The 16,407-nt window shown below is 36.4% G+C and overlaps 1 protein-coding gene across 1 annotated transcript in view; it reads right to left on the reverse strand.

Moving 5' to 3' along the window:
• SOS2 (SOS Ras/Rho guanine nucleotide exchange factor 2) overlaps positions 1 to 16,407 on the reverse strand; it is a 105,575-nt gene that overhangs the window by 45,172 nt on the left and 43,996 nt on the right. The window contains exons 6-8 of the mRNA XM_055537576.1: positions 15,806 to 15,949; positions 12,636 to 12,746; positions 4,178 to 4,276 (exon numbers count right to left, since the gene is read on the reverse strand). Coding sequence (XP_055393551.1) covers positions 4,178 to 4,276; positions 12,636 to 12,746; positions 15,806 to 15,949 — 354 coding nt within the window. The remainder of the gene's footprint in view (positions 1 to 4,177; positions 4,277 to 12,635; positions 12,747 to 15,805; positions 15,950 to 16,407) is intronic.

The raw sequence follows: 16,407 nt of genomic DNA on the forward strand, positions 1-16,407 counted from the left end.
TGCAAACAACCAAAATGGCTGTCTGGGGAGGCCTTACAAATAGCTGTGAAAAGAAGAGAAGTGAAAAGCAAAGGAGAAAAGGAAAGATATTAACATATGAATGCAGAGTTCCAAAGAATAGCAAGAGATAAGAAAGCCTTCCTCAGTGATCAATGCAAAGAAATAGAGGAAAACAACAGAATGCGAAGGACTAGAGATCTCTTCAAGAAAATTAGAGATACCAAGGGAACATTTCATGCAAAGATGGGCTCCATAAAGGATAGAAATGGTATGGACCTAACAGAAGCAGAAGATATTAAGAAGAGGTGGCAAGAATACACAGAACTGTACAAAAAAGATCTTCACGACCCAGATAATCATGATGGTGTGATCACTGACCTAGAGCCAGACATCCTGGAATGCGAAGTCAAGTGGGTCTTAGAAAGCATCACTACGAACAAAGCTAGTGGAGGTGATGGAATTCCAGTTGAGCTATTTCAAATCCTGAAAGATGATGCTGTGAAAGTGCTGCACTCAATATGCCAGCAAATTTGGAAAACTCAGCAGTGGCCACAGGACTGGAAAAGGTCAGTTTTCATTCCAATCCCAAAGAAAGGCAATGCCAAAGAATGCTCAAACTACCACACAATTGCACTCATCTCACACGCTAGGAAAGTAATGCTCAAAATCCTCCAATCAGGCTTCAGCAATATGTGATCTGTGAACTTCCAGATGTTCAAGCTGGTTTTAGGAAAGGCAGAGGAACCAGAGATCAAATTGCCAACATCCGCTGGATCATCGAAAAAGCAAGAGAGTTCCAGAAAAACATCTATTTCTGCTTTACTGACTATGCCAAAGCCTTTGACTGTGTGGATCACAATAAACTGTGGAAAATTCTGAAAAAGAATGGAATACCAGACCACCTGACCTGCCTCTTGAGAAACCTATATGCAGGTCAGAAAGTAACAGTTAGAACTGGACATGGAACAACAGACTGGTTCCAAATAGAAAAAGGAGTACGTCAAGGCTGTATATTGTCACCCAGCTTATTTAACTTATATGCAGAGTACATCATGAGAAAAGCTGGGCTGGAAGAACCACAAGCTGGAATCAAGATTGCCAGGAGAAATATCAGTAACCTCACATATGCAGATGACACCACCCTTATGGCAGAAAGTGAAGAGGAACTAAAAAGCCTCTTGATGAAAGTCAAAGAGGAGAGTGAAAAAGTTGGCTTAAAGTTCAACATTCAGAAAACGAAGATCATGGCATCTGGTCCCATCACTTCAATGGGAAATCGATGGGGAAACAGTGGAAACAGTGTCAGACTTTATTTTGGGGGGCTCCAAAATCACTGCAGATGGTGATTGCAGCCATGAAATTAAAAGACATTTACTCCTTGGAAGGAAAGTTATGACCAACCTAGAGAGCATATTCAAAAGCAGAGACATTAGTTTGCCAACAAAGGTCTTTCTAGTCAAGGCTATGGTTTTTCCAGTGGTCATGTATGGATTTGAGAGTTGGACTGTGAAGAAAGCTGAGCACCAAAGAATTGATGCTTTTGAACTGTGGTGTTGGAGAAGACTCTTGAGAGTCCCTTGGACTGCAAGGAGATCCAACCAGTCCATTCTAAAGGAGATCAGCCCTGGGTGTTCTTTGGAAGAAATGATGCTAAAGCTGAAACTCCAGTACTTTGGCCACCTCATGTGAAGAGCTGACTCATTGGAAAAGACCCTGATGCTGGGAGGGATTGAGGGCAGGAGGAGAAGGGGATGACAGAGGATGAGATGGCTGGATGGCATCACCAACTCAATGGACATGAGTTTGAGCGAACTCCAGGAGTTGGTGATAGACAGGGAGGCCTGGCGTGCTGTGATTCATGGGGTTGCAAAGAGTCAGACACGACTGAGCGACTGAACTGAACTGAATTGATTATAGTTAAGTTGGGATTTTTAAATGTTGGCAAATACTAGAAGGCAACTATAAAACTAATGATGGGACTTCCAATTAGACATGAACATTCTCTAAAAACTTTTAGGAATCTAAATATACATCTGTGGCTGCTAATATATTATTCATGAGAAGCCTACAATCCTTTCTATGAGTTCTTTATGGATCCATTAGTCTCCATGGAGATACACAAAATCAAGTTGCTCATCTATTTGTGTACAAAAGCTAGCGAGCTCCAGTATCACACATTATGGGTAGTAAGACTCCATAAAAAAAGAATTCTTGAGGTAGGTATTTATTATTGTAGTTGTTCAGTCACTAAGTCCTGACTTTTGCAACGCTATGGACTGTAGCCCGCCAGGCTCCACTGTCCATGGAATTTCCCAGGCAGGAAGACTGGGGTGGGTTGTCATTTCCTTCTCCAGGGGATCTTCCTCATGAAGGGATCAAACTTACATCTCCTGCCTTGGCAGGTGGATTCTTTACCACTGAGCTACCAGGGTAGCTACCAATATCTGAGCCAAGATATTCATTAGAAATCATCTAAAGATTTCTTCACCTAGATGTCTACTAAGTTTACTTATTCTGGCTTTTATTTTAAATATTACTAATGAGTTACATGGAAAAGTTAGAACAGGCTGTCTAAACCAACAACATGGTATAGACACAGTGTCTATATATAGACAAAGATAGTATACTCTATATACACAGAGATATAATATCTATATAAAGAATGAATAATAAAGAGAAACCGCACATGATCTCATTAGTGAAACTAAACTCTTAGAAATACGGAATATATTCAGCTTTAGTTGATGCACAACAGTAAGAAAAACAATCAGAAAAACTGCAAAGACAAGGCCCAGAAGATATTTACAATGGCAGAAGACTTGAATAATCCTATAAAAAGTTATTCAAAAGGCCAATCAACATATGTACAAGCACATTAATAATCAAGAAAATATAAAATAAAACATTAGTTACCATTATAAATAGATCATATAATAGAAAATCTTAAATATGAAAAATGCATAAAGAGAGACATCATGCATTCTGGTAGGAGTATAAACTGTATAACTTTGGAAAACTTTCCACTTTGGAAAACTGCTTGACCTCATCTATTAAATTTGAAAACATACACACCTTATGACCAAGCAATTCTAACCCTGAGTACATACTCTAGAGAAACAAAATGCATGTACATGTGTATCAAAAGATAGAAAAAAGAATATCAATAGAAGTGTTATCAATAATAGCAAAAAAACTGTTGTTCAGCCAGAGAACAATAAATAAATCATGGTTTATTCAAACAATGGAAGAAAATTAAATTAGAAAAACATAAAATAACATCAGTGACTCTTATGTTGTGTGTTAGTGGCTCAGTCATGTACAACTCTTTGTGACCGCATGAACTGTAGCCCACCAGGCTCTGCTGTCCATGGGATCGATGAATCTTACAAATATCAATGTAACTTTCAGAGAAAATGACACAAAATACTATAATAATTTGATCTAATTGATAAAAAGCTCAGAAACAGGCTACATATATTTTTACTGACATATACATAGGTGGTCAAACTGTAAAGAAAAGCAAAAAAGTAACTGCCATTAAAGTCAGAGCAATAACTTACCTCTGGTGTGCTTGTACATTACATTTATTTATTATAAAGCATATTTACATTTTTCTCTAAGTATACACCATAATAAAGTTTATACTACATATTAGACCCTTAGAAATTCAGTATATTTTTATGTGTACTGATATTTAAAAATGAGTTCAAGTTTTATCACAATTTTTAATTTATTACTTGGGTTCTACCTACTGCATTGCATGGGCAAAAAGTATCAACTTTAAACATGTTTTTCATGACAAGTTATATATGACAGAAGTTTAGAACAATGTTCTACATAAAAGTTATTAATTACCTTTATAAAATACGAAGTTAAACCATTGTTGCTGTGTGTCTCCAAAAATTAATGTTTAAAAAGTCAACTTTTTAATGTTATTACTTTGAGAATTTACATTATCAAGTGATAGATAAAGTAACATTTTCCCCTATCTACAACTTGGAAATTATATGAATATAAAAAATAAAGGCATTTCTCTATGGTCCATGGGAAGTAGGAAAACATTTAAGATATTTTCTTTTTATGAACAAAAACTATTAAAACTAATAACATCAGAGAAAAAGTTTTTAAGTCTCATAAATCTAAGTATTTCTTTTTGTTCAGAAAACTTTTATCTTACCTTTAATAATTCAAAATAGTGCCAACAATGATATACTGGCACCAGCATAAGGCGTGGAAGGACATAACGAACTGCCTCTTTAAAACCATCAGCAATGGACTGCAAAGTGAAAAGACAAAATAGTATATCTCTGATATAAAGGTTACGTAAACAGCAGTGCCTAACAGAAGTCATTTTTAAGAATACAAGATACAGGGAACTCTCTGGCGGTCCAGTGGTTAGGACTCGCCACTTTAACTACTGGATCCTTGGTTTCAATCTCTGGTGGGAGAACTAAGATCCCACAGGCTGCTAGGATCCCAGCAGCTGCACACAACTTAGCAACGACAATAACAATAATAACAACACTAAACAACAATAATAACAACTTAGACTAAACAACAGAAACATTAGGGTACGGATATCTTTAATGGAACTAGTCTCTAGTCTAACCTCATTTGTGTTTTGGGCATGACTTAAAAAAACAAACAAACAAGACAGAGATGTATCAAAACTATAATGAAAGCATTCTATATTGAAATTGAAGTTCTATAAATCAAGTTTTTTCCTTCTTTAATTTACCAGCTAATTAAATATATACATTTCATCTTTCATGGCTAATATAACTTTAACAATGGTCTTCTCAGCTTTTTCCCCAAAAGCTTTGGGTTCCACATACCATAAAGGAATGCTGAAAAGCTATACATCTTCTCACAGATTTCTATGTCACAAAATGTTTTAAGTTTAAGTAGTTACAAAGAATGTGTTTGGGGGGATGTGGTACATTGCAGATGTGATTTAAACCTATTTCACCAAACAACGATCAAATACATTTCAGATTTAGCTCATTTAACTTAAGAAAAATGCTGTCATATAACTTAATTGATATAGCCAATCTTCACTATCAAAATAAACAGCCAGATCACACTAAATTTACACAACAGGTCTGACTTCACTGTTAAATTGAAATACACATGTTAATATCACAGTCTTCAGTACAGGAAGCACCTGAAAGAAACTATAACTGCTTCTAACATAGCATGTTCAAATATGAGAGCTTTACAAGCCTGCCCTCTCCTTTATCATAATGGAATCAGTGAATTAAAATGGATGAGAATGGGTGAATTTAATTCAGATGACCATTATATCTACTACTGTGGGCAAGAATCCCTTAGAAGAAATGGAGTAGCCATCACAGTCAACAAGAGTCCAAAATGCAGTTCTTGGCTGCAACCTTAAAAACAACAGAATGATCTCAGTTTGTTTCTAAGGCAAACCATTCAACATTCCAAGTCTATGCCCCAGCCACCAAAACCGAAGAAGCTGAAGGTAATCAGAAGACCTAGAAGACCTCCTAGAACTAACACAAAAAACAGATGTCCTTTTCATCATAAGGGATTGGAATGCAAAAGTAGGAAGTCAAGAGATACCTGGAGTAACAGGCAAGTTTGGCCTTGGAGTACAAAATGAAGCAGGGCAAAAAGACTAACAGATTTCTGCCAGGAGAACTCACTGGTCATAGCAAACACCCTTTTTCAACAACACAAGAGATCACTTTACACATGGACATCACCAAATGGTCAATACTGAAATCAGATTGACTACAGTGTATGGGAAAATGGAAAAGCTGTATACAGTCAGCAAAAACAAGACCGGGAGCTGACTGTGGCTCAGATCATCAGCTCCTCACAGCAAAATTCAGGCTTAAACTAAAGAAAGCAGAGAAAACCACTAGGCCAGTCAGGTATGACTTAAATAAAATCCTCTATGAATATACAGGGGAGGTGATGAAGAGAGATTCACAGTATTAGATCTAAATATCAAGGGAACATTTCACGCAAAGATGAGCACAATAAAGGACAGAAATGCTATGGACCTAACAGAAGCAGAAGATATTAAGAAGAGGTGGCAAGAATACACAGAAGAACTATACAGAAAAGATCTTCATGACCCAGATAACCATGATGGTGTGATCACTCACCTAAAGCCAGACATCCTGGAATGCGAAGTCAAGTGGGCCTAGGGAAGCATCGCTACGAACAAACCTAGTGGAGGTGATGGAATTCCAGTTGAGCTATTTCAAATCCTGAAAGATGATGCTGTGAAAGTGCTGCACTCAATATGCCAGGAAATCTGGAAAACTCAGCAGTGGCCACAGGACTGGAAAAGGTCAGTTTTCATTCCAATCCCAAAGAAAAGCAATGCCAAAGAATGTTCAAACTGTACCGCACAACTGTACTCATCTTACACGCTAACAAAGCAATGCTCAAAATTCTCCAAGCCAGGCTTCAACAGTATGTGAACTGTGAACTTCCAGATGTTCAAGCTGGATTTAGAAAAGGCAGAGGAACCAGAGATCAAATTGTCAACATTCACTGGATCATCAAAAAAGCAAGAAGATTCCAGAAAAACATCTACTTTTGCTTTATTGACAAAGCCAAAGCCTTTGACTGGATTACAACAAACTGTGCAAAATTCTGAAAGAAATGGGAATATCAGACCACCTTACCTGCCTCCTGAGAAATCTGTACACAGGTCAAGAAGCAACAGTTAGAACTGGACATGGAACAACAGACTGGTTCCAAACTGGGAAAGGAGTACATCAAGGCTGTATATTGTTACCCTGCTTATTTAACTTATATGCAGAATACATCATGTGAAATGCCGGGCTGGATGAAGCACAAGCTGGAATCAAGATTGCCGGGAGAAATATCAGTAACCTCAGATACGCAGATGATACCACCCTTATGGCAGAAAGCAAAGAAGAACTAAAGAACCTCTTGATGAAATTGAAAGAGAAGAGTGGAAAAAGTTGGTTTAAAACTCAACATTCAGAAAACTAAGATCATGGTGTCCGGTCCCATCACTTCATGGCAAATATATGGGGAAACAATGGAAACAGGGACAGACTTTATTTTTGGGGGGCTCCAAAATCACTGAAGATTGTGACTGCAGCCATGAAATTAAAAGACACTTGCTCCCTGGAAGAAAAGCCATGACCAACCTAGACAGCATATTAGAAAGCAGAGACATTACTTTACCAACAAAGGTTCATCTATTCAAAGCTATGGTTTTTCCAGTGGTCATGTATGGATATGAGAATTGGACTATAAAGAAAGCTGAGCACTGAAGAATAGATGCTTTTGAACTGTGGCACTGGAGAAGAAGTCCCTTGGACTGCAAGGAGATCCAACCTGTCAATCCTGAAGATCAGTCCTGGGTGTTCATTGGAAGGACTGATGCTGAAGCTGAAACTCCAATACTTGGGCTACCTGACACAAAGAACTGACTCATTGGAAAAGACACTAACGCTAGGAAAGATTGAAGGCGAGAGGAGAAGGGGACAACAAAGGATGAGATGGTTGGATGGCATCACCAATGTGATAGACATGAGTTTGAGTAGGCTCTGGGAAATGGTGATGGACAGGGAAGCCTGGCATGCTGCAGTTCTTGGTGTCGCAAAGAGTTGGACACAACTGAGTGACTGAACTGAATGGATTAGATCTAGTAAACAGAATGCCTGAACAACTATGGACAGAGGTCCTTAATATTCTACAGGAGGCAGTGAACAAAACCAAAGAAAAATGCAAGAACGCAAAGTGGTTTTCTGAGGAGGCTTTACAAATAGCTGAAGAAAGAAGTGCAAAGCAAGGGAAAAAGGGAAAGGTACACCCAACTAATGCAGAGTCCCAGAGAACAGCAAGCAGAGAAAAGAAGGCCTTCTTCAATGAACAATGCGAAAAAATAGAGGAAAACAACAGAAAAGACAAGAGATCTCTTCAAGAAAGTTGGAAATATTAATATCCAAAGATGGGCACAGTAGAGGACAGAAATGATAAAGACCTAATAGAAACAGAAGAGATCAAGAAGAGATGGAAAGAATACACAGAAAAACCATACAAAAAAGATATTAATCACCCAGACAACCATGATGCTGTTGTCTCTCACTTAGAGCCAAACATTCTGGAGTGTGAAGTCAAATGGGCCTTAGGAAGCACTGCTGCCAATACAGCCAGTGGCGGTGATGGAATTCCTGCGGAGCTATTTAAAATCCTAAAAGATGATACTATTAAAGTGCTGCATTCAATATGTTAGCAAATTTGGAAAACTCAGAAGTGGCCACAGGACTGGAAAAGGTCAATCCTTATCCCAATTCCGAAGAAGGGCAGTACTAAAGAATGCTCAAACCACCAGACAATTGCACTCATCTCCCATGCTAGTAAGGTTATGCTCAAAATCCTCCAAGCTAGGCTTCAGCAGTACATGAACCAAGAACTTTCAGAAGTTCAAGGTGGGTTTAGGAAACACACAGGAAGTAGAGTACAAATTAACAACATTTGCTGAATCATAGAGAAAGCAAGGGAATTTCAGAAAAACATCGACCTCTGTTTCATTAACTATGATAAAGCCTTTGACTGCATGGATCATAACAAACTGTGAAACACTCTTAAAGAGATGGGAATACCAGACCATCTTACCTGTTTCCTGAGAAACTTGTATGTGGGTCAAGAAGCAATAGTTAAATCCCTGTATGGAACAACTGACTGGTTCAGGATTGAGAAAGGAGTATGATAAGGCTGTTTATTTCACCCTGTTATTTAACTTATATGTAAAGCATGTCATGTGAAATGCTGGGCTGGATGAGCTACAAGCTCTGGAATCAAGATTGCTGAGAGAAATATCAACAACCTCAGATATGGCAGGTGACACTACTCTAATGGCAGAAAGTGAAGAGGAACTAAAGAGCCTCTTGATGAGAGTGAAAGAGGAGAGTGAAAAAGCTGGCTTAAAACTCAAAAAAACTAAGATGATGGCATCTGGTCCCATCACTTTATGGTAAATAGGAGGGAAAGAGGTGGAAGCAGTGACAGATTTCCTTTTCTTGCACTCTAAAATCACTGCAGATGGTGACCGCAGCCATGAAATCAGAAGATGACTGCTTCTTGGCAGGAAAGCTATGGCAAACCTAGACAGAGTGTTAGAAAACAAAGACATCACTTTGCCGATAAAGGTCTGTATAATCAAGGCTATGGTCTTCCTGGTACGGATGTACAGATGGGAGAGCCGGACAATAAAGAAGGCTGAGCTCTGAAGAACTGATGCTTTCAAACTGTGGTGCGGGAGAAGACTCCTGAGAGTCCCATGGAAAGTAAGGAGATCAAACCAGTCAATGTTAAAGGAAATCAACCCTGAATACTCCTTGGAAGGACTGATGCTGAAGCTGGCCACCTGATGCGAACAGCTAACTCATTGGGAAAGACCCTGATGCTGGGAAACATTGAAGGCAGAAGGAGAAGAGGGTAAGAGAGGATGAGATGGTTGGATGGTATCACCAATTCGTTGGAGATGAACTTGGGCAAACTCTGGGAGATGGTGAGGGACAGGGAAGCCTGGTAGACTGCAGTCCATGGGGTTACAAAGAATAGGACACAACTTGATGACTGAACAACAACAATAACAATAAACTCTTCTTCAGGAGAAATCTTTTTTTTTTTTTTTTCTGATTGGTACCCTGGAGATTTTTACACCTTGGATTAATGCATGATAGGAAACTCCACAGGATAATAAGTAACGTGTAGGAAAAATTGGAAGAGAATGCAAAAACATAAAGTAAGATTAGAAACTAATTCTCTTCAAGATACCTGTACTGGTAAGTTGTTGTTTAGTCTAAGTTGTTTTTGCTAAGCTGTGTCCGACTCTTTTGCAATTCCATGGACTGTAGCCAGCTAGGCTCCTCTGTTCGTGGGATTTCCCAGGCAAAAATACTGGAGTAGGTTGCCATTTCCTTCCCCCAGAGGATCTTCCAGACCTGGGGACCAAACTCACATCTCCTGCATTGCAGGTGGATTCTTTACTGCTGAGCCACCAGGGAAGCCCCCTGTACCCTTGTATCACCTGGAAAATCAGCAGCAGCAGCAGGTATATCCCAGTTTTGAAAACTAATAGTCTGCAGAATAAATGATTTTCTAAAATTTATGAGGCATTTAAAAGTCACTCATGTTGATTTTAAATGTCATATATTTATTTAAAGTGGTATATCTCCTCATCAGGTAAATACAGACAGAAGCAATACACAATGTGAAGAAAAAGTTCAAGATGCTGTTTTTAAAATATATCCTCATAGGTAAACACACCCATAATTCTCACCTATTGTTAACTGAAGTAAACAATAATTTGTTCAACAGACTTTTACCAGAATATGCAGAGATTAATTTCTTTTATCATTTAATTAAGACAGTGATATAAATTATGCTGGACATAGGTTTATGTATTTTATATACAATGCTTTAACTGGAAGCAAGATGAAACTTTAAATTTTAGTCTACAAAATTGTCATTTACATGGTTAATTAGCACTGAAATGGCTACTAAAGTGTACTCTAAAATATTAATGCAATGTATGTTTACAGTGTGAGGAGGCCTGTAAAGACAATATACACTAATGTTTGCATGTGTAGTATGTGCCAAATGTGCTTAGTGTATTCCTGTTTAATTTTCATAGCCATAGAGATGTACATTATCATTATCACTTTACAAATAAGTAAACTGATTCTCAGAGATTAAGTGATTTGTTCAAGGTAAGATAATTGGCTCAAAGTCAAAAGTTCTGACTCCAAAGCTCATATTCTTAAAGTGTGCCTACATCTAAAGTTTTGTTGTTTTTTTTTAATAAAGCATTACTTTTTCATCTTACAAATGAAAAATTTGTTTTACGTTAATAGAGTACAAATGAGTCTGGCCTGAAAATGGGTATTATCTAACTCTGAATTTCACTGAGTATCTGGAATAACAGCTTAAATAATTGGGTCAGAAACATTGAAATCTCATAGTAAGAATTACTGGGTGCTTCCCAGATGGCACTAGTGGTAAAGAACCTGCCTGCAAATGCAGGAGACATACAAGACGTGGGTTTGATCCCTGGGTCGGGAAGATCCCCTGGAGGAGGGCATGGCAACCCACTCCAGTATTCCTGCCTGGAGAATCCCACAAACAGAGTCTGGTGGGCTATTTATAGTTCATGGAGTGGCAAAGAGTCAGACATGACTGAAGCGACCTAGGAGCAGCAGCAGTAGTAAGAATAACTAATCAAATAAGGATGAAACAATTGTTGTACTTTTAATGAGTATGCAAAGATCTTATAAGCATACTGTTCCATTTAACTAATGCTTAATTTATGGTTTATATGAATATCTAAGATTTAACTTAATTATTTCTTCAATTAAGCAAAATTTGAGAATTAAGTGTCAGTTTTATTCCAAATTGATAAGTTTTTGAGGAATAGATGATAATAACGGGAATTCACAGTAAAGGAGGCAGGGAGAAGACAATATGTTCAGTTTTATTTATTTATATTTGAAGTCCTTGTGGGATATTCAAGTGAATTAGTTCAAAAGGTTGCTGGTTATATGAAGGTGTATATACACACACCACACACACATACACACACACACATCCAGTGTTCAAAAGAAAGCTATGGGTTAAAAATACAAATAAGGAAGTCACCAGCATACAGATGGAAGCAAAGGGTATGGATAAAGTCCTCAAGGAGAGCACAAAGGAACAGAACAGCAGGAGCCAATATAAGAAGATGGGTAACACCTGCAACTAAGGAAACTGAGAAGAGGAAACCAGAGAAAATGAAAATTATGTAAAAGTAGTATCATAGAAGTAAAAAAGAGCAAGAGGAATATTCATAAATACTACAGACATAAACATGAAATCAAAATAACCACAAGATTTGGTGGTTAAGTTCATTGTCCAGGGCAGGTTTTAGTGTTATATCCTGGTTAGAGCACAGATGGTAGCAGTCTGATAGAGAATGATAAAAAGTAATATAATTGGCTACAAATGGGAAAAAAACAAAAGGGGTAAGAGTAACAGTGACAAAAATTTGTTCATTTATTCACTTGTTTTAGGACAATAAAGATTTGACCATATTCTTATGCTAAGGGAGAAGAGCCTGTCTAAATGCAGGAAGCTTCTACAGCAGTAAGTAGTCAAGGATCATCGATGCCAATCTAACCTTCATTAAGTGTTGAGAGAGTAAAATGTAATTTTGTCTCTCTCCACCTACTCTGATTTTATCTAACTGCATTACAGAACCAATTAACTTGCATAATCTCCATTAATATACCTATCTCCTTTAAATGACAGCCCTAATCGGAAAATAGTATGAGTATACATGAGGATATTCTCCACTCTATTATTTCAGTTCTATCTCTCATAGGGAAACAGATCCTGAAATAGCTCTCCCTCATCATCTCTACATCTCAGATCTAGAGTGTACCAGATTTTTCTAGTCACACAGTATTTGTGATGGTATTCTATAAAAGATTTCCATATTAAGGACAAATAGAAAGAACTCAAGACAGAAAACAAAAGACAATCTATAGTAGGTTTACAATTAACAGATTCTGAAGGACTGGTAAAATATTCCTTTAGTTTCTTTATTAAAAAAACAGCATTCAATTTAAGTTTACCTGAAAGTGTAGAGCCACTGCAGGTCTGGCCATCAACTTACTAAAATGTTCATTAAACTTTGGTGAAAGAATATCCTGGGATAATGTTTCATAAGGATCAAATGCTTGCTCCTATTTTTTTTTTTAAAAAAAAGAAAAATATGTTAGGTTTAAAAGAAAATCTTTTCTACTATCATGGCACAGATTATTTAATGGCAAATTTTTAGTTAAGCCCTCCATTAGGTTTCAGAACATTTTTTTTATTCTGGGGACAAATAATAACTATGGACTATAACTTGGAAATTTTTTAAAAATGTAAGTAATGACTTTAAGTAATAGATGACAAGAAGCTACTCGTCTTAAAATAGGTCACTGACTTGTGATCACAAGTATCAAACTATTAAATGCATATGCACATTTATCCCAGCTAAACAAAAATTGTATTATTAGTAAAATAAGGCTGGGATTTGAAATTTCAGTTAGGTTTGCTGCTGCTGCTAAGTCACTTCAGTCGTGTCAGACTCTGTGCGACCCCATAGATGGCAGCCCACCAGGCTCCCCTGTCCCTGGGATTCTCCAGGCAAGAACACTGGAGTGGGTTGCCATGTCCTTCTCCAATGCATGAAAGTGAAAAGTGAAAGTGAAGTCACTCAGTTCTGTCCGACTCCTAGCAACCCCATGGACTGCAGCCTACCAGGCTCCTCCATCCATGGGATTTTCCTGGCAAGAGTACTGGAGTGGGTTGCCATTGCCTTCTCCGTCAATTAGGTTTACCTAGGCTAAAAGTCTAGATGGTTGGATGGCATCACCGACTCTACGGACGTGAGTTTGAGCAAGCTCCAGGAGTTAGTGAAGGACAAGGAAGCCTGCCTAGCATGCTGCAGTCCATGGGGTTGCAAATAGTCAGACACGACTGAGCCACTGAACTGAAATGAACTGAGACTAAAAGCAGTTTACACTGAGGATATTTTCAAAAGAAGCAAGAAGTGATACTTTCACTGTTTTATACCACACTTTTTCAAAATTAGAAAAAGAAACCAAAGACTAACATACAGTAAAATAACAAAACAGAAACTGCCCATATTTTGTCCATGTTTATATTTTTTTAAATTCCTATTAGTTTATAATAATCAATATCTGCAAAATTTAGTTAGAACTAAGACTTGTTTCATTTTCATATGTTAAAAATACAGTATGTTTTCCAGAAAATAACAAGTGCTGTCAAGGATGCAGAGACACTACAACCTTTGTCCACTGACACTTGGAATGCAAAATGGTATAGCCCCTGTGGATAAGTTTGACAATTCCTCAAAAAGCTAAACAAAGAACTCCGATATGACCCAGCAATTCTACTCCTAGGTATATACCCAAAAGAACCAAAAAAAAAAGTGACTCAGATACTCATATGCCAATGTTTACTGTAGCATTATTCACAATAGCCAAAAGGTGGAAAAAGTACAAGGGTCTATCAACAAATAAATGGATAAACAAAATGTGGTATATACACACAGGGGAACATTATTCAGTCATAGAGAAGGAATTCTGATAACATGCTATTACATGGATAAACCTTGAAAACATTATGCTAAGTGAAATATGCAAAGGAGAACATTGTAATAATTCTACCTTTATCAAATATCTAGAATCAGCAAGTTCATAGAGACAGAAATAGATTAAAGGTTACCAGCGTTTGCGTGGGAGAGAATAAGGAATTATTACTTAATGAGTACCGAGTTTCTATTCAGGATGATTAAAAGGTTTCAGAAATGGATAGTTATAATGATAGCATATTACTATGAGTTTCATTTATCCCTTAAATTGTACACTTAAAATTGCTAAAATGGCAAATTATGTTTTACCATAAAAATCAGAAAATACATTTTTGAATACATGTTTTTGACTCATGATATCTTTAAGAGTACAAGCAACCAGATTACAAAGTAATATTCTAAGATATCACAATATTAAAAAAAGCTTTCTAATAAGAGCAAGCCTAAGAGGTATCAGTAACAGTATTTCTATACTATCAGCTCCATTGTCTACACAATGGATGTAAATAAAAGTGATGCATATTTTCACAAAAATTAAAAAGAGATTATAAAATTATGAAATTTACATGATAACTAAAGAAAGAACTTTTAACATCTGTTTTCCAAAAGAAATAAAACTAACCAATGAATATGAAAAGGTGTTCAACATCATTAAAGAATAATGAAATACTGTTTTTCTCTCACTAGACTAGCAAAATTTAATGGGATAACAACCAGGTTTGAAAATATGGGGAAAAAAGAGGGCCTGCATATACTGGAACTTATCTGGAAGTAAATTTGGAAAAATGCTTCAAAGTTCTAAAAATGTACCATAATTCTACTTCTAGGACTGCATCTTAAAATAATTAATGGATTATAAAGGCATTATATAAATGTTTGTTATAGTGTTGTTTATAATAACAAAAAGAACTAAGACAACCTACATGCTTAATAATAATAGATAATTTGAATAGTATCTCCATAGTACATAGTACTTTCAGACTTTAAAAGCTATAAAGTATATTTATTAACATGGAAAATGTTCATGATGTTGAGTGAAAAAAAGCAGGTTGTAAAATAGTAAGATCCTATTTTTGTAACTACACATAGGTTTGTTTAAACATGTAGACAAATATTCACAAGGATAAATAAATCTTATAAAGACAATCTCTAGGTTTTGCAAAACAGTGATTTTTGTCTTATACTTACCTACATTTTTCTGAACATTTTTAAAATGAGTTATGTTAATTTTATAATCATTTGAAGTACAAAAATATGATTTTCACTTTGAGAAAAAATATATAAATTTCCTTTTTCATTTTTGGAAATTAAGACTAAAATCCACAAAAGTTAAAACTTTTAGCTTGGTCAATAAAATTTCTGTGGTCAATAAAAGCAATGATCAATAAAATTTCTTTTCTTTCCGCCTTAAGTGCACTTGCCATCAAAAAACGAAAGGTCTTAAACATTACTAGTCTATCAGCTTTTGATATAAATATTAGCATAAATACACCATAAAATGCCACTATAAAGACAATGTAATTTTAGTTTGCTACTGGTTAAATCTTAAGCATTTTTTATAGCAGCCAGCAGTGTCTTCTAATTTTCACAAAGAAATACAGCACTTAGGACTTTAAAAGGAAAACCGTTTTGTAAACTTACCTCTGCCAGATCTTCAAAACAGCTGCCAGCTAAGGGATGAGGGCTACTTTCATCAGTCATTTCAACTGTGTCTTCAATTAAACCTAAAAGTTTCACAGTCAATTCATGTATATCTAAAATGTTACTGAAAATCTTTTCAATATCCTAAAAAAAAAAAAAAAAAAGGAAGGTTAAGACATGTCAGGTTGAAAATTTCATTAAAGAATGATTAAATATAAGTAATCTAAGTGCTAAGGGTATATTTTCATCCAATTGCATACCAGTATGTTTCAAGACATAAAATATATTTCAAATCATAGCAAAAGTCAATCATGAATAAGGAAGGGAAATAAATCTTTTGGATTAGATTTAGAATTACTGACCAAAACTGTATAGAATCTATATTTTCCAGTAAATGTGCTGTAAATCTCATATGGTGGATGATTCTAAGCAACTTTTTAAATGAAGAATTCTGGCATTCGAGTATTTTTAAATTGGGTAGGTGCTAAAAGTCTTGATCAAAGTCTCAGAGTTGGTTAATGACAAAAGATGGGATCAAAATGAAGATCTGACTCCTAACTGAGACACAAAGTAGTTCCACAATATGTGACCTGTCTCTTAAA

This window comes from Bubalus kerabau, chromosome 10, assembly GCF_029407905.1.
Source record: "Bubalus kerabau isolate K-KA32 ecotype Philippines breed swamp buffalo chromosome 10, PCC_UOA_SB_1v2, whole genome shotgun sequence".
Taxonomy (NCBI): Eukaryota; Metazoa; Chordata; class Mammalia; order Artiodactyla; family Bovidae; genus Bubalus; species Bubalus kerabau.